Source organism: Enhydra lutris, unplaced genomic scaffold, assembly GCF_002288905.1.
Source record: "Enhydra lutris kenyoni isolate GAN:26980312 unplaced genomic scaffold, ASM228890v2 scaffoldscaffold18, whole genome shotgun sequence".
Lineage (NCBI taxonomy): Eukaryota > Metazoa > Chordata > Mammalia > Carnivora > Mustelidae > Enhydra > Enhydra lutris.
The window spans coordinates 7006558-7031802 of NW_019154102.1; the positions used below are offsets into that span (position 1 = coordinate 7006558).

The following is a 25245-nucleotide window of genomic DNA, read 5'->3' on the forward strand; positions in this document are numbered from 1 at the left end:
GGACATTTGAGCTCTTTCTGTAGTTTCGCTATTGTTGGTAATGCTGCTATAAACATTGGGGTGCACATGTCCTTTTGTATCGGTATTTTTGTAGCCTTGGGGTAAATACCTAGTAGCACAGTCGCTGGATTGTAAGGTAGTTCTATTTTTAGCTTTTTAAGGAATCTCCATACTGTTTTCCTGAGTGGCCACACTAGTTTGCATTCCCACCAACAGTGTAAGAGGGTTCCCCTTTCTCCACATCCTCATGAACACCTGTTGTTTCCTGTGATGTTAATTTTAGGTATCATGACAGGTGTGAGTGGTATCTCTTCATGGTTTTGATTTGTATTTCCCTGATGCTGAGTGGTGTTGAGTGTCTTTCTATATGTCTGTTAGCCATGTAGATGTCTTTCAAAAAATAACTATTCGTATTTTCTATCTATTTCCTAACTGGAATATTTGGTTTTAGGATGTTGAGTTTGAGAAGTTCTTCATAGATTTTGGATACTAAACTTTTATCACATATGTCATTTGCAAACATCTTCTTCCATTCCGTAGGTTGCCTTTTAGTTTTGTTGATGTTTCCTTCACTGTGCAGAAGCTTTTTGTCTTGACGAAGTCCCTATAGTTCATTTTTGCTTTTGTTTCCCTTGCTTCAGGAGATCATACCTAGTAAGAAGCTGCTACAGCCGAGGTCCCAGGAGTTGCTGCCTGTGTTTTCCTTTAGGATCTTGATCGTTTCCTGTTTCACATTTAGGTCTTTAATCCATTTTGAATTTATTTTTGTGTATGGTGTAAGAAAGTGGTTCAGTTTCATTGTTCTGCATGTTGCTGTCCAGTTTCCTCAATATGTCATGTTGAAGAGACTGTCTTTTTTCCATTCGATGTTCTTTGCTGCTTTGTTGAAGGTTAGTTAAACATGGGGTGCCTGGGTGGCTCAGTCAGTTAAGCATCTGACTCTTGATTTTGGCTCAGGTCGTGATCTCAGGGTCATGAGTTCGAATGCCGTGTCAGGCTCCACACCAAGCGTGAAGTCTGCTTGGGATTCTCTCTCTCCCAACCCCTCTGCCCCTCCCCCATGTTCACACGTGCTCTCTCTCTTTAAAAAAAAAAAAAAAAGATGACCATATAGTTGTGGGTCCGTTTCTGGGTTCTCTATTCTGTCCTATCAATCTGTGGTTGTTTTTGTGCCAGTAGCATATTGTCTTGATCACTACAGCTTTGCAATATAGCTTGAGGTCTGAATTGTGATGCCTCCAGCTTTCCTTTTCTTTATCAGGGTTGCTTTGGCTACTTGGGGTCTTTTGTGGTTCCATACAAATTTTAGGATTGTTTGTTCTAGCTCTGCAAAAAAAATGCCAGTGGTATTTTGATAGGGATGGCATTAAATGTATAGTTGCTTTGGGTACTATAGCCATATTTTAATAATATTTGTTCTTCCAATCCATTAGCATAGAATGTTTTTCCATTTTTTGTGTGTCTTCCTCAATTTTTTTCATCAGTATTCATTTCCAGAGTACAGATCATTTACTTCTTAGGTTAGGTTTATTCATAGGTATTTTATGGTTTTTGGTGTATTGTAAGCTATTTCAAATCTTTTTTGAAGATGGATCATTCCTTTTGAAGATCAGTCATTCCTTTACTCTTCCAAGTTGTGGGCTACCTCTACAAAAAAAGAGAGTGCAAATCACAGGCCTGGGCCTCTAAGCAAATGAAGGTTTCTGAATAGAACATTTGGGAACCAACTTACCTTTGTGCAGCTGCCCTGGACTTATGAAAGAAGGACATTCCTTCCCTCTTCTGTTGCACTTGCTGATAGAATTTACATTGCGGCCCTATGGGGTGAATTACTTAGGACTCTGGCATGAGGAATCATCCTTTATTAGGGCAGAAGGACAGTCTTCCACATTCTAACTTTCTGGTTAGGACCTGTAACTCTTTCCATTTTATTTTTCTTACTGACATAGTTGTAGGCAACTACCTTACAGATTTAACAAGTGTTTAAGGGAAAGATTGCAGAAGTATCCACGAATGTCCTTTATGTACATGTTGACATTAATTAAACATTAACCTGCCATCATTCATCAAGAAATTAGATGAAAACTAAAAAGTGCTCTCAAAAAATTTTTTTTCCAACTATCTAAATATTTGGCATTCGATAAACACAAAACAGTCCTCTTTTCTGTGTAGGAAATGTAGTTTGTTATACGTGCTCTCAATTTTCATGTCAGTTTTCTCTAGCATCTTCTCTCTAAAGTTTTTATTAATGATTTAGGATCCGTGGGGATTTTCCTCCAAGCAAGAAATCTTTGGACATTTAATGTCTTTTATGATTTTCTGGTCTATTTCTCATCTTGGTGTTAAGCACATTTTCTCTCCTTTCATATCTATACTTTTTAATCTCTTTGTCCTTATTGTTCCTGATAACCTCCAGTGATGTATCTTGGCCCTAATATCCATGTGTCACTTTGGACTTTCAAAGAAATGAAGAAAGAAATTTCAAACATCAGTTCTTCTCCTTTCCCTGCCTATCACTGTAGGGCCCATGTAATGGGCATGGAGATGTTCTGTCCTGTTCTTTCAGTTTATTATGGAAAATTTCAAAGTTACACAGAAGTGGAGGAAATAGCATAGTGGACTCCTTTTCACCCAGCTGCTTCATTCTACAGATGGCACAAATCTTTCCCCCCTCATTGTTTTCTTTTACTCAATTTTTTGCTAGAATATTTTAATATTCTAGCAAATTTAATATTCTAGCAATATTTGCTAGCATATTTTAAAGAAAATTTAAGACATTGTGTCATTTGACCTATATATGCTTCATTAAACATTTCTAACTTAAACATATTTTTATTTTATTATTTAAGTGAAGTGTAGTAGATCTACAATGTTATTTGAGTTTCAGGTGTATAACGTAGTGATTTGACATTTATATACATTTTGAAATGCTTAACATGATAGGTGTAGTTATCTATCACCATCCAAAGTTGTTAAAATATTGACTTTATTCCCTCCTATACTTTTCATCCATAACTGATTTATTTCATAACTGTCAGGTTGTAATCCCCTTCAGCTATTTTGGCCATTCTCCAAGCCCCATCCCCTGTTCAACCACCGATTTGTTCTCTGTACTTCATGAGTCTGTTTCGATTTTGTTTCATTTGCTCGTTGTTTTTTAGATTCCACATGTCAGTGAAATCTCATGGGATTTGTCATTTTCTGTCCGACTTATTTCACTTAGCATAATACTCCCTAGGTCTATCTATATTGTTGCAAAAGACATGATTTCATTCTTTTTAATGGTTGAGTGATATTCGTGTGTGTGTGTGTGTGTCTATACACACACCACATCTTCCTTGTCCACTCATCTATGGTTGAACACTTGGGTTGCTTCCATATCTTGGCTATTGTAAGAAATGATGAAATAAATATAGGGGTGCATAGATCTTTTGGAATTAGTGTTTTTGTTTCCTTTGGGTAAATACCCAGTCATGGAATTATTGGATCCTGTATTTTTTTTTAAATTTTTTGAGGAACCTCCATATTTTCCACAGTGGCTGCGCCAATTTATATTCTCACCAACAGTACATGAGGGTTCCTTTTTCTCCACATCCCTGCCAACACTTGTTATTTCTTATATTTTTGATAGTAGCCATTCTGACAGGTGTGAAGTGGTATCTCATTGCACTTTTGATTTGTATTTCCCTGATGATGAGTGATGTTGAGCATCTTTTTATGTGTCTGTTGGCCATCTGTATGTCTTCTTTAGAAGAATGTCTATTCAGGTCTGCCACCCATTTTTTAATGGGATTTTTTTAATGGTGTTGAGTTGTATAATTTCTTTATATTTTGCATATATCATACACAAATATATATATATATATCATTTACCAATATCTTCTCCCATTCACTAGGTTACTTTTTTGTTTTGTTGATGGTTTCCTTTGCTGTGAAAAATCTTACTTTAGTGTCCTGATAATTTATTTTTGCTTTTGTTTATCTTACCTGAGGAGATGTATCCTTAAATATGTTGTTGAGGTCAATGTCTAAGAGATTGCTGCCCATGTTTTCCTGTATGATTTTTATGGTTTCAAGTCCACATTTTGGTCTTTAATCTATTTGCATTTTGTGTGTGTGTGGTATAAGAAGGTGCTCTTGTGTCCTTCTTTTGCATATAGCTCTCCAGTTTCGTCCCCACCATTTGTTGAAAAGGTTTTTACCAACTATAAATTCTTGCCTCTTTTGTTGTAAATTAATTGACCATATAGGCATGGATTTATTTCTTGGCCCCTTATACTGTTCCATTCATTTATATGTCTGTTTTTGTGCCAGTACCATACTGTTTGGTTACTATAACTTGGTAATGTACCTTGAAATCTGGGATTGTGATAACCTCCTGCTTTGTTCTTAAGATTTCTTTGACTGGCTATTCAAGGTCTTTTGTGGTTCCATGTAGATTTTAGGATTATTTGTTCTAGTTCTGTGAAAAATGCTATTGGTATTTTGATAGGGATTGCTCTGAATTTTTAGAGTGCTTTGGGTACTATGGACATTTTAACAATATTAATTCTTCTAACCCATGAGCATGGTATATCCATTTGTTTTTGTCATCTTTAGTTTCTTTCATCAATGTCTTATAGGTTTTAGAGTATAGGACTTTAACCTCCTTGATTAGGTTTAATTGTAGGTAACTTATTCTTTTTGGTACAATTATAAATAGGGTTGCTTTTCTTAATTTCTCTTTTTGCTACTTATTAGTATATAGAAATACAACAGATTTCTGTGTACTAATTTTTACTCTGCAACTTTACAGAACTTGTTTATTAGTTCTAAGAGTAAGGCCATATATGAAAAACCCACAGCTAACATCATACTGAATGGTGAAAAACTAAAATCTTTTCCTCTAAGATCAGGAAAAAGACAAGGATGTACATTCTCACCACTTTTATTCAACATAGTACTGGAAGTCATAGCTACAGCAATCAGACAAGAAAAAGAAAAAGCATCGAAATTGATGAGGAAAAGGTAAAACTGTCACTATTTGCATATGGCATGATCTTATATATAGAAAACCCTAATGACTCCACCAAAGGTTCCTGCATGTCTTCTCATGGCTTGATAGCTCATTTCTCTTTATCACTGAATGATACTCTATTATCAGGAGGTACCACTTTTTTTTCTTACTTACCTGCGGAAGGACATCTTGATTGCTTCCAAGTTTTGTCAATTAGAAGTAAAACTGCTGTAAACATCTATGAGTAGGTTTTGGTGTTGAATTTATACCTTGATTTTTTTGTTGTTGTTTATAGAGTCATTTATTCCATTGTATTTTTCAGTTGTTTGTTGTATATGTTGTTGATTCTGCCTTTAATTTTATATGCTGTAGCTTGACTAAATTATCTTGTTAGTAATTATTTTTACATTGTTTTCTTTTGAGTTTTCTAGATATATAGTTACATCATCTGCAAATAGAAATAGTTTTACCTGTTACATTCCAGCTCTTAGGTTTTTAACTTTTAAAACCTTAACTAATTGCACTTATTAATATGTTCAATACAAAGTTAAATGGCAGTGGTGATAATCTTGTTCCTGACTCCATCGGGAATGCTATTAAGTAGGAATCTGTCTTTTGAGTTGACACACACAAAAACACATCATGAAAAAGGTACTGTTTCAGCACTTTCTGTTTCTAAAAGATAATGGCACACAACATCTCGAGAACTGGCCTGTGTATAGTTGTTCTTGAATGAATCTGAGTTTTTCAATGAGAGTAAAAGACTACAGGGAAATATAAGTGTCTAAGAGATAAGTCTCCATTAATTCCTACTTTAATGAGTGCTAGTTGAGTATTTTTAATCACAAGTGAGTGTTAGATTTTTGTCAAATACCTTTGCAGTATCTGTGAAAATAATACAATTTTTCTTATGCATATTAATATGAATTGTGCCATTTGAGTCTGTAATCATACACCATCCTTGCATTCATTCACAAAGTATTTTTAAAGATTTCATTTATTTATTTGACAGATAGAGATCACAAGTAGGCAGAGAGGCAGGCAGAAAGAGAGGGAAGCAGGCTCCCTGCTGAGCAGAAAGCCCGATGCGGGGCTCGATCCCAGGACCCTGATATCATGACCTGAGCCAAAGGCAGAGGCTTAACCCACTGACCCACCCAGGCGCCCCTCACAAAGTATTTTTAATGTATTACTGGATTTCCTTTGCTAGAATTTTATTTAAGATATTAGGATATGTATTCATAGGAAATGTTGGTCAGTTATGTTCTTTTTGTTAATTGCTTTTATTTACATAACAAAAGTTAGATTCTAATATACTAGAGAAGACCATCAAATAGTCCATTAAATCCAGTAAAATCCATTAAGTCCAGTAAATCCTTAAGTTCTAATATGAATCTACTCTGCAGCAAAATTTCCCTAGCACTATGGAACACCAGGTCGTCGAAAGCATCAGGTCTGTGTCGGTCTTCATTTTTATATGTGTTTTTCAGCATCTTGGGTTATAAACTTGTATTTCTGAATGCAAAGGATCCTAACGTGTCTTGGATTAATAGATGACATCCTTTCTCTCCCCATGGATGTGAGCTAGAGACTTTAATTTCTAGTAAATACACTTTTAACTGAAGTTCTGTTTAACCTAAAGTTATACCTTCCACAGCAGAGAATATTACATTTGAAGGTTCTCATTAATATGATGGCAGTGTCTTCCCTTTTTTTCCTATACAAGACCTCTCTATCCTGAGAAATGAAGTCTTACGATTGTGGCATTAATTTTATCTTATGGAGACTGTCTTATCCATTATAAATATTTCATTACTTTTTAAAAGCATAAGTGAATAGACTTTGGTAGCAGTATGAGAGTTAGAAGAGAGGGCTCAAATATGCAAAGAAAAGCCAAAGGTCATGATTTTAATATAGACCTTATATATATTTTAAATTACTTTCTGATTTACTTGTCCTATTAGAAGTATTTAATGAAAGTTAGACCAAATGTATGCTTTTAATAAAACTCAGTATCAAAGCTTCATGACAACTAGATTTTTTTTTTTCTATTTGTCACTTACAGAGGGCATAAAGATAAGATATTTGTGGTTAAATGTAACCCACACCATGTTGACAAACTGGTTACAGTTGGGATGAAGCACATCAAATTCTGGCAACAAGCAGGTACGGTTGTTTGGGTTTATCATTTATGTGGTTGAGAACTTTAAAAAAAAACTCTCTGAAAAAAAGCCCACCACTATTACGTAGCCAGTCTCTGCAATTTAAAATTAAAATGTGCGTAGAAGACATTCTCTTCCATCTTCACTTTGGGCTGCTTAAGGTCCAAGTTGTAAAACTCGGAACACTACATATGATGCATGGATGTTTCTCAGTATCTAGAAAGCTTTGGGAAATGTTCTGTGAAAATAATTATTTTTATATTTAATCATCTGTTCTCAAAGCTGTAATTATGTTGGACCACCAAACAGGAAATAAAATAATCACTTTGGTTGGGTGAACAACATTTTCAGTATTTTGAGTGTTCTTTTATCACTGAATTCAAACATGAATTAAACCCCAACATGATACACCATAGGTGATCCAAGTAAATCTGTGTGCATTATAATATTGATGATAAGGGTGAGTGAATAAGCATATCAAAACATGCAAGGACATCGTATTCTTCTCACTAATAAATCAGACCTATTACTGGGATTTTGAATTCTTACCATCAGCTTAGGTACCATGCACACGTAATCTTACACTGGACAAAACGTAAATATGCAACTGTTCCAGTGCTTTCTGCTTTAAAGAAGAGATAGTGGCATCCATCATGTCTGGAGAGTCAGCCTGTGCCTCGTTTTCTGGAATAGATCTGGGTTTGTCAGTGCCAGTTAGCAAGTACAGGGAAATGTGAACATCTCAGGGACAAATGTGATGTACCTTTTCCTACACAGTGATTCACTTTTTCACCCTGAAGTTCCCAGGACAAAAAATCAAGGCAAAACATAGGTCATATGTTTGCATTTTTCCTTACTGCTAGTGTTGTTGGCATTCTCTCTGGTCAGCATTCATGAAGACTTTCCTAGCTTGCCCGGGGAACCAAGTCCTTCCTCCTCTGGCTGGAATGGAACCAGCACTGAACCTTGGTTAGATGCGTGTCTTGTTGGACTGAGATGCATAATGGCAGCCTCCCCAAACAAAACCTAAGTTCACTGAATGAAGAAACTCCTTCTTGTCTTTATACCCCAGCAGCAACCACTGTATCTACCACAAAGGAGGGAGTAAATAAACACTGAATTAATGAATATGTAAATGAGAAACCCTCTTAGAATATTTTTGTTTATGATGTTTTCTGCCATCTTTCCATATACATGTAATGTAGACACGCTGAGTTTTTCACTGAAGATAGTCATTCCAATTGCTCATAGAAGGTGTCAGTTTTTCAAAAAAATAACATATGTTCTTGGTCCACTTCAGGTGGGGGCTTCACCTCTAAAAGAGGAATTTTTGGCAGTGTTGGAAAATTGGAAACAATGATGTGTGTTTCTTATGGGCGAATGGAAGAGCTGGTGTTCTCAGGAGCAGCTACTGGAGATATTTTTATTTGGAAAGATATTCTACTACTAAAGACAGTGAAAGCTCATGACGGGCCTGTGTTTGCTATGTATGCATTGGATAAGGTATGACATATTTTCATCATTAGCTTTCTAAAATTCTAAATTAGACTGAGGACGGCCCACACCAGCAGGATGCTTGCTTGTCTCTAAAACCGTCTGAATTGGGAAGTAGTTGTCGTGAATGGAGAGGAGCACAAATATTTTAAAAAATTCTTTCATTTCCAGTGATTTCTTTAAGTGCAGTTTCCACTTTTTTCATACTCGTTCATCCTGGCTCTCACCCCTGAGAGCCCCTCAAGAAGTGTTGGGATAATGCACAAACCCAGTAGCAGATGAGTCCTGAGAAATATTTCAACATTCTCTTCCTCTTTTGTACACAACAAGCAAAGACCTCAAAGTAGCAAATGGTTCGATTATTGTCCCACTCATCAGTTTGACCAAAAGTTTAGTTCATAACCACTTTGTTCCTATGTAGACAGCTTCAGCTTTAACAAGAGTGTTAAAGTCTTGGCTTTGCCTGTATTAGGGTTTTCTAGAGAAACAGAACCCATAGGACATACATATACATACACATCTACCAAAAAAAAATTTTATTATAAGGAATTGGTTTATGTGGTTATAGAGGCTAAGAAGTCCCACGATGTCCTCTATAAGTTGTAACCCATGGAAAGCTGGTCGTGTAACTGAGTGCGAGTCCAAAGGCCAGAGAACCAGGGATGCCAGTAGTGTGTATCTCAGTCTGAGGGTGGGAAAAGAGATGTCCCAGCTCATTCAGCGAGCCAGGAAAAACAAGGATGAATTCCTCCTTCCTCCGCCTTTTGCTCTCTTCAGGCTCTCAAAGAATTGGATATCGCTCACCCACATTGGGGAGGGCAATCTATCTTAATGAGTGCACCAATTCAAATGCTAATCTGATCTGGAAATACATTCCCAGATATATACAGAAATAAAATTTAATCAGAGCCCCCTGTGACCAATTAAGCTGATACAAAATAATCATCACACCTGCTATATTTCCACTTAAGCTCATCTTTATCCTTCTCTGTCCAGCCACCCTCCTACCTTACAGTGTTCTGTTGTTGTTGTTATTTGTTGTTTTTAAAAGAGGACACTTACTGTCAGTACTATGAAAATACCTTGATGAACCACTTTGCCAGAAAAATCTTTTTATTCACTGCCAGCTTGCTGGTGGTGCCACTGTCTCTGCTCTTTGACCTCCGAACAACATAAGCTACCCAACACACCTAACTAAGCCACACCTCATTTTGCATTTCCCTGTTCCCAGGTAATTATACTGATCCCAGTACCAAAGTAGGTTCTTGTTAGATGTGCAGCTATAGCGGTAGTTTTAGTGGTTAAGCTGTTTTTACCGGCAAATTTGTTCTGGCTTAAATCGTACATTAGACGAGATTAAAGTAGAAAGCAAAATCTGTCTCGGTCTCGAAGTTGATGTTCTATAACTTATTTAAACTCTTTCATTGCTTGGTAAATTAATCCGAAACATCATGGAAAATACAAGGATGTCACAGTATAATTTGAATTCAATTTGGGGATTGCGTCTCCCCTATATATCTATAATGAGAATATGGGTTTTTAATGTAAAAAAAAAAAACTTCAAAATATTATTTCCTCATGAACTTCATTGGAATAAAGGAAACTAAAACTCTCCAAGAAAACAATGAATTACTTAGTATTTTCCATTTAAAAAATATTTTTCCAAAGATAAGTTGGTATATATAATTTGCCAGAAAGGAAAACTAGTAAAGCCAAGAAATCATAAGCTTAGAACAAGAAAAAAGATCACTGTTCAGTAAAAAAAAAAAAAAAAAAAATAATACCCAATATGTTAAGCATTTTACTTTCCAGGTTTTATAAAAATTAATCTGGATTTTAATTATTTTGGACATCGATGTCCATTGAACAATGTTACATGAACTGCCTAAGTTCCTCTTAAAAGATAATGATGTTTTCTCCTGGAAGTAAATATCTATTTTAATATACTTAATAATCATTTTTAATTGCGATGCTAATTCCAGTTCATTCAGTAGGAAGAGATGAGATACCAGAAACTCTGCCAGGCTTTCCTGTTCCTTAGGCACCCACATTGAAGTGGGGGACGGGGCACAGAAATGGCCATCCAGGACCTAGGGTGCCAAATACCAACCAAAGGTCTGAGGAAAGTGTGAGGAACACACATTGAGAATGTGCTTTATCCACTAGAGAAGTAGGGGAGAGATGTTTCCAGGAGATATTTTATTAATATTACATGTTATCAGGTTTTTCAGTCTCCTATACTTAGGAAGGAAACACAGACCAAAGCTGCTTTTCCCAAGGGGGAGCCCTTTAGAGGCCAGGTGGGCAACTTGTCATTTTGATGTATATTTCATTCTTCCCATGTATGCCTTCACAGGGTTTTGTAACGGGTGGAAAGGATGGAATTGTAGAACTCTGGGATGACATGTTTGAAAGATGCTTGAAGACTTACGCCATTAAAAGAGCAGCATTGTCAACCAGCTCAAAAGGTGCCACCCCTGAATATGTCATCAGAATCTTTCTTTTCATAGGAATGGAAAAGATGGTACCGAAGTTCGTGGACAGCCGTTACTAAAATAGTTCTCCTTCTTCTGCAGTTAGACCTCTAGGTCCCTGGTAGAAATGTCAAGGCTGATTGCCTGTCGCTACTAGTACTTTTGAACTACAAAGACAGACTGTATATGAATATTAGACTGCTTGTTGTTGTTGTTCTACTCAATGCACTGTTTACAATATTAAGTATAGCATTTCCCCCCTCAGGCTTGCTTTTGGAAGATAACCCTTCAATTCGTGCCATCACTTTGGGACATGGACATATCCTGGTGGGAACAAAAAATGGGGAGATCCTGGAAATTGATAAAAGCGGCCCAATGACACTGCTTGTTCAGGTACTGTGTACATTTTCTAACGCGCGGTTCCTGTCAGAGCTGGGACTCGGGTGAGGTGAGGGGGCACTTAGGATGCCATATTGAAATAGGCACTCAGTCTCAGGGTTGCACAACTGCTGGGTTACTGACCTATTGCTGTGTAAGAAACTGCTACAAATTTAGCAGCTTAAAACAATACAGACTTATTATCTTAAGCTTTCTCTGGGTCAGAAGTCTGAGCCTACCTTAACTGGGTCCTCTGCTTAAAGCTTCACAAGGCTGCAGTCAAGGCCAGGGCTGCAGTCTCATCGAGGCTCACCTCAGCTGAGGTGAATCTGAGGAAGAATCTGCTCCAAGACGTCGCAGGTTGTTGGCAGAAATCACACTCTTGTGGTTGTAGGACTGACAGCTGCATTTCTGGTCAGCTGTTGGCTAGAGGCTGCACACAGTTCTTTGCCACATGGGCTCTCCAACATGGCCGCTTGCTTCCTTGAAACCACCAAGGGAAAGAGAAAAAAAACAGGCATGACAGTCTTATGTGACATAATCATATCCTCAAAGGCATGTAATCATAAACATCCATCCCCTTGGCCCTATTTTATCGGTTGGCAGATAGTCACAGGGCATGCTGCACTGGAAAGGAGGTGACTACATAGGAGTGAAAGCCAGGGGGTTCATGAACGTGTCCACCACAGTCTTCCCTCTGGCAATGGATATTACTGTCCTACAATATGCAGAGTACATCCCCCCACCCCCAAGGTCCCCAAGGGTGTTATCCCATTACAGTATCTGCTCAAAGTCCATAACCTCATTGTCTAAATCAAGTCCAGGTATGGAGGAGGCTCTTTAGGTATTTTTCTTCTCGATCTGACAAATCTATAAAACTGTCAGGATAAATTATTTTCTCTACTCACACCAAGTATATAAGCGTCTCCTTTGTTTTTTGGTTTTTGGTGTGTTTTTTTTGTTTTTTTGTTTTTTTGTTTTTTTGTTTTTTTTGCCTCATGCTAGTCTCTGTCTTGGTACATGTAAACACATGACCTACTTCTTGCCCTCCATCTCCCCTCAGTAATTATATTCAGGTAAAATCACATTAAAATAAACATCAACAGAATCCTCAAAGATCAGTGAAGTGATAAAAATCTCACTTGAGGGGGTGAGACTGTGACCAGTTTGGTGATGGACAGACCTTATTTATAGACGGAAAGGGCTCAGGTTGGGGTGAGGGTGTACATTGAGAAGGCGGAGTAAAAAAAAATATGCCCTATTATATAAGCTTCAGGACTTCTCTGGGTCCCTGGTTCACCTCCTTCTCCTTCAAGTTTTCTATCTTAGAGATGAACCCCCAAATCCCACTGAGAGTGGCCCTTCGATTTGCTGCATCCTGGGAACAGGTCCGCACACACACGATGACTCAGAACACTATGAGGTTTTAAAATGGCATGTGCCCAAGCCCCATTCAGGATATCCTGAATAAGAATGTGTTTAAAAAAGAATTCTGCGAACTGAAACAAGATGGGATTGGGATGGAGACAAACCATGAAAGACTCTTAATCTCACAAAACAAACTGAGGGTTGCGGGAGGGGGTGGAGGGCGGTAGGGAGAGGGTGGTGGCATTATGGACATTGGGGAGGGTGTGTGCTATGGTGAGTGCTATGAAGTGTGTAAGCCTGGCAATTCACAGATCTGTACGCCTGGGGCTAATAATACATTATATGTTTATAAAAATTTTTTTAAAATTATTAAAAAAAAAAAAAAGAATTTTGCGTTAAAAACCTCAAAAGCTCTGTAACTGATGGTGCCAGGTAGCCGGGACTGGGAATAGGCTGGAGGTGTCTGTGAGGCATGACGTCTTCATTCTCCAGGTGATCTTGATTTTGTTGTTTCCTTCCAAACAAATTTCTTTTTCTCTCTGGCCATGGCTTCTTATTTAATTTTACTGAAAAGTGATTATTTCTTCCTAATCCCACATGTTTGAGACTTTAACTTATTTGCATATATGCTACATTGCTAAATATTTTTTTAGGTCCCTACCATCATGTGATTTAAGCAATGCTGTAAGATTTAAGCTCTACATTTTTTAATTTTAAAAAAATTATAGTTGAGCTTATTTTGTTTAAATATGTTTTAAACTTGAAAATTAAGGCCTTTTGCCTTTTCGTTCTATATAATTCTGGTTTTTCCCCATATTTGTTTCTATTGTTCTAATAATAAAAATAGCCTCAGGTACCATTTATTGAGTGCCTACTCTGTGTCAGGCAGTACTGTTGTACAACATTTATTTCTCCACAACAGGAATTTGAAGTTTAATAGATGAGGGACCCAAAGCCCATTAAATTGCCCACAGCCATATGCTAAGAACTGCAGAGCTGGGATTCAAACCAAGGTGTCAGATACCAGAGCCTTTCCTCTTTCACTACACTGGGCTGTTCTCCCTATGTCTCTTAGCACGGAGACTGCCAAGGAACCATGCAGAAGGCACGGCACACAGAGTCATGGGCAGGCAGTAGAGCTGGGGAACCTTCAGGAAAAAATGTTGATTACTGCCATCTTGTCTCCTTACACTTGTACCATTCTTTTCCTTTTCAGAAATCAGTGAACAGTCTGGTCTGTTTCCGTTCTCTCTTTCCTCTTCTTATCTATCACTCATTTGTATTTCCTCTTAAGCAGAACCAAGTAGTTCAATTCAATCAGTGTTTGTTGGGCCCCTGCTGAGGACCACCCTGTGCTACCCACTGTGCACAGCGGAATAGGGCTTCCTGTCCTCTCAGGACTCATGGAGCTCATGGGGTTCATGGGGCTCATGATCCTGCTCCAAGAGAGGATGGATACTGTGGGAAAGTGAAGGAACAAGCAGTGTAATTAAGATCATCCACTATCCTGCTGTGGGAAAGTATTTGAACTGCTTTGCCAGTAGCATGGCAACACAATGTCCCTTGGAATAGATCGTTTATTTTTTAAGAGAAGGAAGACTGGGTTGGGGGAGGGGAAAAGTGACAGGAGATGAGTTTGTAATTCCCATTGTATTTTCTTCGAATATAATCACCTCTCAGTTCTGTAGCTATTTACACCCAGCTTTACGGGTGATCAGAAGGAAGGTAAGATTCCAAACCCATTCCTATATCACTTGAGGTACTTCTGGCCTATCTTGCTCACTGTCCACTCACTGGGATTACAGAAATGTAATCCCATTATATAGGGAAATACCATGTTTAAGTCCATACATGAGGCAGTAGTTTAAAAGGGTCTCAGAGCCATGCAGTCCTGTTCTCAAGCAAAATGAAAAAGGGACTTGGCCTGGGAAAGGGCTCCAAGCACATCCATTCTGGGGGGAAACTGGGGTTGACACCTAACCCATCCTCTGACTGTGACCTTTGGGGTGAGAGGCTTCTGAAGGGAAGAAAATAAGAAAACTAGAGATGTAGGGTACTCCAAATCCAATAAATTCAAAGGGTATCTACAGCCTTTGGCCCTTCTCAGATATTTGAATATCATATTTGGAACCTAGTATCTTCTGCCAAATTATTGTTTTGCTTAAACAGTTGCCCTGTTAAACCGGAATCATCCAGTTTCTCTTCAGAAAGCCACCTGTTTCCTGAAGCAGTCCAAGTACGAACACCTTTCAGATGCTGTGTACGGTTTTCTTTTTTGCTTTACTAAGCAAAGCCTTTTTATAAGTGGCCATTAAAGGCAGAAATTCAGTGAACATTGTGGTCTGCTTTACTGTCCTATGCACTAATCTGTTCTTTACACTCCTTTATTGAGTGATAAATTATAGGCATCAGAGTCATTTTCTCTCTAATTGTTCATTTTTTAAACACTTTTATGTCATTATTTCTAAGCCATTTAGGTGTGTTTGTGATAAGATAGAGGTATATGGAATTAGCCCAATATCTATTAAGCACATTTCAGTTTTCTGTTACTCACTTTATAGAATAACATGTGAGCAAACACGAACCTGAGTTATTCCCAAGGCACTTGATATGAAAACTGAGCTTTTGTTTTGCCAAATACTATGCATTCAAAGGACTAAAATTGAATTAAATTAATAAGCATATCACTGTCCAGTCTTAAACTTACACACTGTTATGTGTCACTTGTATCTCAGTAAGACTAGAAAAAAAGAGAAATATAGCAATTAAATACAATGCATATGCCTTAATTTGATCCTGGATTTTTTTTTTTTTTTTAGTAAATTACTTTTTTTTTTTTTTTGGGAAAAAAAGAAAGAATATTGCTGTTCAATCCCTCTGACAGAGATAGGTGGTTATCTGCATCTTTTTAGAACATGGGTTTATTCATAAAGGTGTTTTATGTCACAATCGAGTTGTTTTACCAGTGTATGTGTACCTATATATACTGTTTTAACTTGATATCAAGGAAGAGGATCAAATGAGGGTGTTTTATTATTTACCCAGATGTTTCTAAAAAGGAAAGATGTTTGGCATCATATAAACAGAGCTTATGAGCAACGAATCCATGTTTTCTTTACAAATGAAGACTTCGGCTTCATGTAGGCCCACCTTTAGATTCAAATGAAAAAAATTATTCAGTGCTTTCATTTGGTTCAAGGAAGCTCAACCTGTGCTTCTTCACACGTGAACCTGTTGAAGGTGCTCCCAGGGTGCGGACCCCGCACAGCGCCGCAGAAGGGCTAGCTGGGAAGCCTGAACTGAGATTACATGGCCTTGTTTCCTCTCCCACAGGGGCACATGGAGGGAGAAGTATGGGGGCTGGCAGCCCACCCTCTCCTGCCCATCTGCGCAACGGTGAGCGACGATAAAACGCTTCGGATCTGGGAATTATCCTCCCAACACCGTATGCTGGCAGTACGAAAGCTCAAAAAAGGTATGAGATGCCACTTTACACATCTGTTAAAGTATTTGCCAACAACAGAGTGTATTGTGTTCGTTCTGCAGTCAGCTGCTGTTTAGAGTACCTGGTACGTGCCCCCACATATGCCAGGTTGTGGGAAGTCAGTGTTGGTTGCTACAGACAGACGTTCCGGAAAGTGGGCCTGATCCATTACTTCCTTCGTTTTCCCTGCACTGCACAGACATTTACCACCTGGGGGCAATATGTCCTTCTTTTCGTGGAGAGCTGTGAGAGTCTGTTGGAACCCATCAGCTTGTAAAGAATGCTATTTTATCTTTATGTTCAACTGTCTCTACAACTGATTTTATTAGATAAAAACAAAAGTTTTACAAAAAAATAGTTACTATCAAGAAATTTTGTAAATATATATTTAACACCCTAGCCACTAGAACGAAGAGGTGTATACCAAGAAGTGCGAATTTGGCAAACATTTGTTGAGTAGCTTCTGTGTGTCAGCTACTGGGGCATCCCAAGATGAACTGTCCCATCTCCAGTGTCAGAGATGGACAGGGTTTGAACAGAGTCCCAGCAACAGATGGTCCATTCAAATAAGGCGATTTTGAGGAGAGTCTAAAAATGGGACCAATTGTTAAAGGGGTGAGTAGGATGTTGAGGAATGGCCAGGGATAGTGCAGTGCCATGCGGCTGGTGACAGCCAGGTACCTTCATCAGCCCTGGGCCTGAAGGGGCAAGAGGAGAGAGCAATGCTGGAACCCAGAAGTGAGAGCTGTGTGAGAGGACAGGCAAGACAGGAGTTGGGACCCTCGGTACGGGGCCGCAGCCAGTGTGCAGGGACCCTGCAGGGGAGGCAGCTTGTGGGTTCTGGACCCCAAACTCCCTGTTCCCTTTCCTTCCTTGCTCCCTCCCTCCAGTCTCCTGTTCATGCTCCCCCAGGCCAGAGGGCCAGGGAGGCCACTGACGCGATCTGCGCAGGCCCGCACAGGCACAGGGAGGGGAGGAGAGTGGATGTGGAGAGACAAATGAAAGATGTCTGGTACAAGGCAGGTTGTGTGGAGGCTCGGGAGAAGGCCTGCTGCCAAGGACAACTTCAGCTGAGGCTCAAAGCATCTGTGGAAGTTCTTAGGAAAGGCTGAGGTTGGGGTCTGGCCCTAAAATATTTGTACCAGGTAGTTCTACAAGTAGAGAGACGTGGAGAACGTATTGCCGAGGGATAAAATGAAAAAAGATGTCAAGACAATAGTAAAATGATGGTGGCTGGTCCTGTTGAGCTATGGATTCCTCGCAGTTTGCATTTGGTCTTCACAGGAACGTAAGGAGTAAGGCCGTTACTATCACCATGTACAGACTGAGAGACTGTGCCACAGAGAATTTAGGTTGTTTGCCTGAAATTGCATAGCTGATGGGTGACAGAACTGAACTCAGACCCAGACAGAGTGGGCTTCAGAGATCAAGCCTCCGGCTGCTGCCTAAGGCTGTTTTTTCCTGCCATCTTGCCTTTCTTTATAGTGGACTTAGAGGCTTAGTCAGTGGGGGAGTCAGGATTCAAACCCAGGTCTGACTCCGAAGCCCATACCCCTAAACACAAGACTGAATCCTTTGACCACTAATTTATATGGGGAAATTGACATACTAAGACCTCCTTGTGAGTGACTTCAGTGTCAGACAATGGACTTTACTCACTAGGTTAAAAATTAGTTCAGTGGAACAACTACCAACATATCTTAGGTGGATGACCATTCAATCCAGTTCACAGTGGTTTTCCTGGAGTAATTATTAATAGCTCTCCCTTTCACTCTGAGAAGTGTCCTGGTTTGTACGTTGCAGCGTATGGTTAACATAATCTTGACTCTCCTCAAAGGCAGGCTTGTCTTGTGTTCTCTCGGCCCTGGCACCAGGTGTGACTCGCAGTACCTAAAGGACTTGTTGCCACCTGAGTGCATGAAGGAAGATGGAATTTAGATAAGGCAGTTTGGAGTTGCTGGTATGACATAGCTTTCAGCATACCATGAACCGTGACAGAGGGGAGTGTGTGGAAATGGAGTTTGGAGTTCCTTAGCACAAGGCTGTGGGACTGTCCCGTCCCTGGGAGGGGTGCTTACCAAAGTCTGGACAATAAGAAAGATGGGGGGAGATTCTTAAACAGGGGTCCTTTTAAACGCCCCCCCCACACACAGTCCACACTCATTCAGAAATGTCTCCCTGTGACCCCGAAAAGCAGTGGGAACGTGGCTCATGTGGCACTGGCAGCCCGCACTGTTTAGTTTTATTGACACCTTCAGAAAGAGTGTTGTTCATGACAGAAGAAGCAGGATAAAATCTTTCACCTCTAGAATTCTGCATTAGGACTCTTGGATCAAAGACTTGGAGTGACTCTAAGATCAGCAAGGTCTCTAAAGCAAGTTTTATGTGTAAGGCATGATATCCAAAAAAGGGTTTCTGGAAACTGAATTCCAGTATTCCTGTTCTCAAATATCCTCTTTTCTTGGAACCAAAAGTACTGGTTTTATTAATCCTTCACTCCTTTCCCCCATTCACTTCCGGGGTCTTTTGAAAATACCAGATGTTCAAATAGTAAGAAATGAATGGATAAACCTTAAAGAAATAGAAAATGTTTTGTTTGGTGGGGTTTTGTTGTTGTTCTTGTTCTTGTTGTCGTTTTAACATTCTGATCATCGTCCTTGGGTTTGAAAGGAAGATACATTCTAAATTATAAAGCTGTAGTTCTTCTCACAAGTTATGTTAAAGACACCGTCACATGTCTACGCAGAATGCACATGGGCAAATGTCTCCTTCTCTTCATTGAGTCTGCTTGATGATAGAATCATGCTGAGAACTGTTCCTCGTGGATTCTTTTGTAGGTGGAAGATGCTGTGCCTTCTCCCCTGATGGGAAAGCCTTAGCAGTTGGCTTGAATGATGGGAGTTTCCTGGTCGTAAATGCTGACACTGTTGAAGACATGGTCTCCTTCCATCACAGAAAAGAAATGATCTCTGATATTAAATTTTCAAAAGGTGAAGATTATAGCAGAGACTTTCTAGACTATGTGGGGACAAAAATTTACAAAAACAGACTATTTAAATACTTCCTTGACCATTTTTCCCATTTTGAAATAAGCTCCTGCAAGTCAATTCCTGTGTAAAACATTTGGGTTTTACTGGTTTTAACTGCACATTTTCTTTACAGATACAGGAAAATACCTTGCTGTGGCATCCCATGATAACTTTGTGGATATCTACAATGTCCTTACAAGCAAACGGGTTGGCATCTGTAAAGGTGCTTCTAGTTATATCACACACATTGACTGGGACTCAAGAGGTAAAGTATGTTGTGGCTTCTAAGATATAATCTTTGTTTTTAAAAAGTCAATAGCCATTCACATGTTATTTCCAGAGAGAACAGACCGGTTGAGTTTTGGAGAAAACCTGAGTGAGAACCCACAATCAATATAAATGACTGTAACTTTACACCCCAGAGGCACCTGCTATTAACATTTTGAGTATTTTTTGTCTTACTACTACTACTACAATTATTATTATTATTCAAGCCACTGAGATTTAAGACCATTAAATGTACGAGGTGCCTTCTGTTACCGAAGCAATCCACTTCCTCACCTTTGGGTTCGGCATGCTGTGTCCTGGCCCTGCGTCTCCCCCTTTCCATTTTCCCTTTTCCTATCAGTGTTCCACCCCCCAAAGAACGGCCCAGGAAGTCTCCAGCAATTGTCACCTTCCGGCACAGGTAGAGAGCTACATTAAGTGCAGCTCATGTCACCCTGCTCTCCAAGGGAAGGCCCTGCTCTCCAAGTCACGCCCATGACAAATCCAGTTTCTACCAGCAAAGTTTTAAGCCAGACAATGTGGTTGATTCAGAAGTAAGACACAGTTCCTATAGTTCTCATCAGAGTTTGTAAGTTAGTGAGGGAGACAGACTTGTACTTGAAGTGCAGGCACCTAGACGGTAAGGCTTGGGAATGAGAAGCGGGAAGTCACAGGCAGGGGCGTGCAGGGCCTCAGAATGGGTTGTGTCAGCATTAGGCATGCAGGGTGGGTCTGCACTGTTACAGGGTGGGTCACCTTTAAGTCTCATCCCAGGGACTTTGGCGGATGTTAAGAGTTTGGGGTAGGCGTCTAGGAATGGACAGGGACTCAGCTTTCAGAGACGTTTTAGTTGACTGTGAGAGAAAAGCACCAAGACCAGGTGTGCCTCTGAGGAAAGAGCTCACGGGGGAACCTGTGGAGCCTCATGGAAGCAACATCCTTTGAGGTGGATCTTGAAAGACTAGTAGAAGTTCACCAGGTGATAAAGTCTAGGATGAGCATTCCAGGCTCAGAAGGAATATGGCATTTCAAGACAGGAGGTGGGAAGAACAGGGGGAGATAAAGAAACTAATGTTGACTGGCTGAGGGCAAGAAGGGAGAAGACTGTAGAAAGACAGACCAGGACTGTGAAGGAACCTTTACACCATGCCAGGAGCTGAGCCCTGCCCTTTACCCTGGAGGGATTAGGTAACTCTGAGGGACTTAGGGTGGGGCAACCCCTGCCATTTTGGGAGGACAAGGAAGCCTAGAGTTGGAAAGCAACTAAAATCAGCCAGGAGAGAGGGGCTGAGGGCCTCAATCCAAGCAAGATGATTTCAGAGTTGCCAGAATATTCTATTTCAAGTATCTGTTGGAAGTACTGGCCATAGATGGACAGATACTTCTGCTAGGCAGGTGTTCATGTTTAACCATACTTGCCACCCTGGAATTTGGATTTTATTTGAGCCTCACAACCCATAGGTATTTTACACAGTGCACCAGAAGGATGGAAGCATGCTGTGGATTGTAAGGTGCAAGTTCCAACAAGGGCAGAGGGAAATCAGATAAGTCCCTCTCACTTTCATGTCCAAGCCTGGCCAGATGCAGGGCCTAGGCTGGGCTTGGTGACCAGGTGGGACACTGCTGTCCTGAGAGTCCTCTAGGGACCAGGGAGGCCCAGGGGATAAAGGGAGACAATAGCTTCTCAGCCCCCCTCTATGGATGTTCTCCGCTTTATTGTTTAAGCACCAAAAACAAACAAAAAAACCAGAGAGAGAGAAAGTGATTTCCCCTCTGGATGTCCTCTAGCTAACTAACGTCCCTCTTTACACTGTCTTAGGAGCAGGATTTAGGACAGTCAGGGGCGGCCTGGTGCACACACAGTAGAGTACCGGGCATTTTGTTGGGAATCTAACACTCACACAGTACGTGGCACAACGTGTGAAATCCCACCATGTCAGTGACCGTTGGTGGGGGTCTATGCTCAATTATTATTTATAAGAGAAAATGGACATAGGAAGAATAAATTTCAGTTGGGAAGATTTCTTTTACATTAGTTTTAATTGTGGTAAAAACACATAAAATTTAGCATCTTAGCCATTGTTAAATGTGTGGTTCAGGGACATCAGCTGCATCCACACTGTTGTGCACCCTTCACCAGCGCCCATGTGCGGAAATCAATCATCTTGTAAACCACCAAACAGTAACTCCCCTTCTCCCCACCCCCCAGCGCCTGCCAACCACCATTCTACTTGCGTCTTTCTGAATCTGACAACTCTAGGTATCTCGTGTAAGTGGAATCAGACAGTATTTGGGTGTTTTAAAGATTTATTCATTTTAGGGGTGCCTGGGTGGCTCAGTGGGTTAAGCCTCTGCCTTCGGCTCAGGTCATGATCTCAGGGTCCTGGGATTGAGCCCCTCATCTGGTTCTCTGCTCAGCAGGGAGCCTGCTTCCCGCCCCCCTCTCTGCCTGCCTCTCTGCCTACTTGTGATCCCTCTGTGTCAAATAAATAAAATCTTTAAAAAAAAAGATTTATTAATTCATTTTAGAGAGGGAAAGAGAGTGCGAGCGCAGGGAGGGCAGGAGGAGAAGGAGAGAGAGACTCTCTTGCAGACTCCCTGTTGAGCACAGTGTCGAGGTGGGGCTTGAGCTCAGGACCCTGAGATCACCACCTGAGCTGAAATTAACCAACCGGACCACCCAGGCGGCCCCAGTATTTGTTTTTTTATAACTGATTTATCTCACCTAACATAAGGCACTTAAGATTAATCCATATGGTAGCATGGATCAGAATTTCCTTCCTTTTTAAAGCTGAACAATACTCCACTGTATGTACAGACCACATTTTTTTTATCCCGTCATGCATCGATGGACACCGGGGTAGCTTCCGCCTTTTAGTCATTGTGAATAAGGTAGCTATGAACATGGGTGTACTAGATCCTGCTTTTAATTCTCGGGGGGTATAGACCCTGAAGGGGAATTGCTGAGTCAGACAGTGATTGTATGTTTAATTTGTTGAGGCACCAATGTACTGGTTCCCATAGCAACTGCACCACTTTACATTCTTACCAGCAGAGTACGGCGTTTGATAACCAATACTTGTTATTTCTGATTTGGGGGCATCATTTTTATAGTCAATGTCTTTGTAGGTATGAAATGGTATCTTACTACATTTTTTACTTGTGTTTTGGGTATTTTTTTTTTAATTCTGCAAATGTGGGGCACCTGGGTGGCTCTGTCAGTCTGCCTTCGACTCAGATCCTGATCCCCGAGTTCTGGGGTCGAGCCCCACATCAGGCTCCCTGCTCAATGGGGAGCCTGCTTCTCCCTCTCCCTTTGCCATTACCCATGTTTTTACTCTCTCTTTCTCTCTCAAATAAACAAATAAAATCTCTAAAAAATTAATTCTGCAAATGTATAGGCCCTGTGTGGGATGCTAGGCCTATAAAGAGGAGTAAGTCCTAAATGGAAAGAGCAAGATCTTGGCCAGGATCGGTAGGTTGCAATCACGCAGGTGTCCCGGTGATGGTCTATATAGACGACCCTCAATGTGGAGCCATCACTTTGGAGGGAGAGAGACACACCTCACTATTTCCATAATTCTGCCCTAAGCCAGCCTCTGTAGTCCAGCTAGAGCTCAGGGTGATGGAAAAGTCTCCGGGGAGTAAGGAGGCTGAGGTCTTTGAAAAGCCTCCTTGCCTCCTGTCCTAAGTGGCCCCTTGGGTCAGGTGAGCACATCAGAGTCAATGTTTTCTATGGATGGAGAGGAGAATAGAATACCTCTGATTTTCGGGGGGTTATTCTGTCTGGAGAATGAGAGCAAGTATGCCTGTGGATCTTCCCTGGTGTAACTCCAGCATGACAGCCATGAGACATGTGTCGTATCGGTATGCTAGTGCTCCTGATATCCCAGTTCTCACAGGGCTTGACCTCAGGAGCATGCCATACTGCCTCGAGACCAGCCTCACTTTTCACGGTGGGGCCTCGAGGGTCTGGAGGGGCTAGAGAGCAGAACTCAGGAGCAGGCTTCTGTTTCATTGCTTTGAACTTGTCAAAAATAGCGAACACATTTGCCAGAGCCAGCTGGCTCGTCAGGGGCGGGGATGGCGCAGTCACCAGCCGCTGCAGCCTTTCGTGTCCATGGCAACCACGGGTCCTAAGAAATCATCAAAAAGCACATCAGGCTGTTGCAGGAATACCAGCACCCCCTGAGTGAAGCTCCTGCACAAAATGCATGAGAAAGAAAGAAAGAATGTAGGGAGAGAGAAAATATGGAAGAACATTTTCTAGCTGATAGTAGTTTGTTTCTAGAAATACCGGGACTGTAAGATTGTTTATCAGTGAACAGTTTGGGCCATAAGAGAACGCTCCTTGCCATTTCCATTGCAAATGGTCTGATATATTGGGTACATTTAATCTGAATTTCGGAACTGTTCTAACTTGTAAATTATATGGCAACTGGGAGGATGGGTGTTAATCAGTTTTGTGGATTATCTAGTTCTCTATACCTGTGGGGACTGTGGTTTCCTATACCCACTTAGTAACAAGGCCATCTGGCCCTTCCAGTTCTCTTCCTCCTTGTGAGTAGATATTTCTAGTGAATAAAAATGTGGGAATCCTGAAAGAATAGGGTTACTCTTACTAAGGGGCAATTATAAGTGGATTATGCAGATTTTTTGCTCTTTGCTTCTGTTCTCAGAATATTTCGGTGCTTATATGACAGCAGAAGGCAGCAGAAAAAAAGAGTGGTGACTAAATATTTTTTCTATGCTTAAAAAAAAAGTAATAACCACAGTAAAGAATATGGTGGGGGTAGGGAGAGGAATCACACCCCTAATTCCACTTTCCTAACAAAGAATTGTTGCAGTTTTTAAAAAATTCCTTCATATCCTTGGTTGCAAGGAATTCAAACCCACTCAGCTTAAAATTTTTTAAATAATAATGATCAATGAGCTTATTGGGAAGAAATAGGGATAGCTCATGAAATCCAAGAGCTGGAAGCAATGTCTCCTGAGGAACTCGCTTTAGGAATGAACCAGAAAACCAAGCAGGCACTTCTCCCCTCTTCTCTCCTCTCCTGCTCCGAGGAAGCTCAGTTCAGTGTCCACTGCTGTCCACGGTCTGGTGTCTGCCTTTGGCCCCTCTTTCTGCACAGGCAGCTTTCCTTAATTCATTTGGCACGTGGTCCACTCAGTTGCCCCAAAATGCCACCCTCACTTCCAAAGTTCCCATCTTATCCCAGCTAGGCACCCACTGATTGGGTCTCCAAGATTCTGAGTTCCCAGGAAAGGGAATTTGAGTGCCCACTCCCATCTCTGTCCTGGCCCATCCTGGGTCATTGTCTTCCAGAGGATAAACACGGCCATGGGGTCCATGCAGCCCAAGGCAGGGGTCAGTTCTCAGGAAAAGGGCATGAGCTAGGTTGGTACCCCCAGACATTATGGTGCTGAGCAGCACTCCTGGTGCTTATCTCTTGTGCTTAGATGTTCTCATAATCTTGCAATTATAAAGTGCTTCACTTAACTATTCTAATAATTTTGGGGTATTCTTTAAAATATTACCTTTGAAACTACAGTGTAAAGTGAATTGTTGGGATTATCTGGGAATTATGAT

General features: G+C 40.6%; 1 protein-coding gene across 2 annotated transcripts in view; it reads left to right on the forward strand.

The window, feature by feature from the left end:
- LOC111148192 (echinoderm microtubule associated protein like 6) overlaps window positions 1-25245 on the forward strand; it is a 272095-nt gene that overhangs the window by 189432 nt on the left and 57418 nt on the right. For both annotated transcript variants that reach the window (XM_022504656.1, XM_022504657.1), the window contains exons 17-23: window positions 7062-7162; window positions 8459-8661; window positions 11009-11120; window positions 11392-11519; window positions 16206-16347; window positions 19194-19346; window positions 19519-19650. In XM_022504656.1, coding sequence (XP_022360364.1) covers window positions 7062-7162; window positions 8459-8661; window positions 11009-11120; window positions 11392-11519; window positions 16206-16347; window positions 19194-19346; window positions 19519-19650 — 971 coding nt within the window. The remainder of the gene's footprint in view (window positions 1-7061; window positions 7163-8458; window positions 8662-11008; window positions 11121-11391; window positions 11520-16205; window positions 16348-19193; window positions 19347-19518; window positions 19651-25245) is intronic.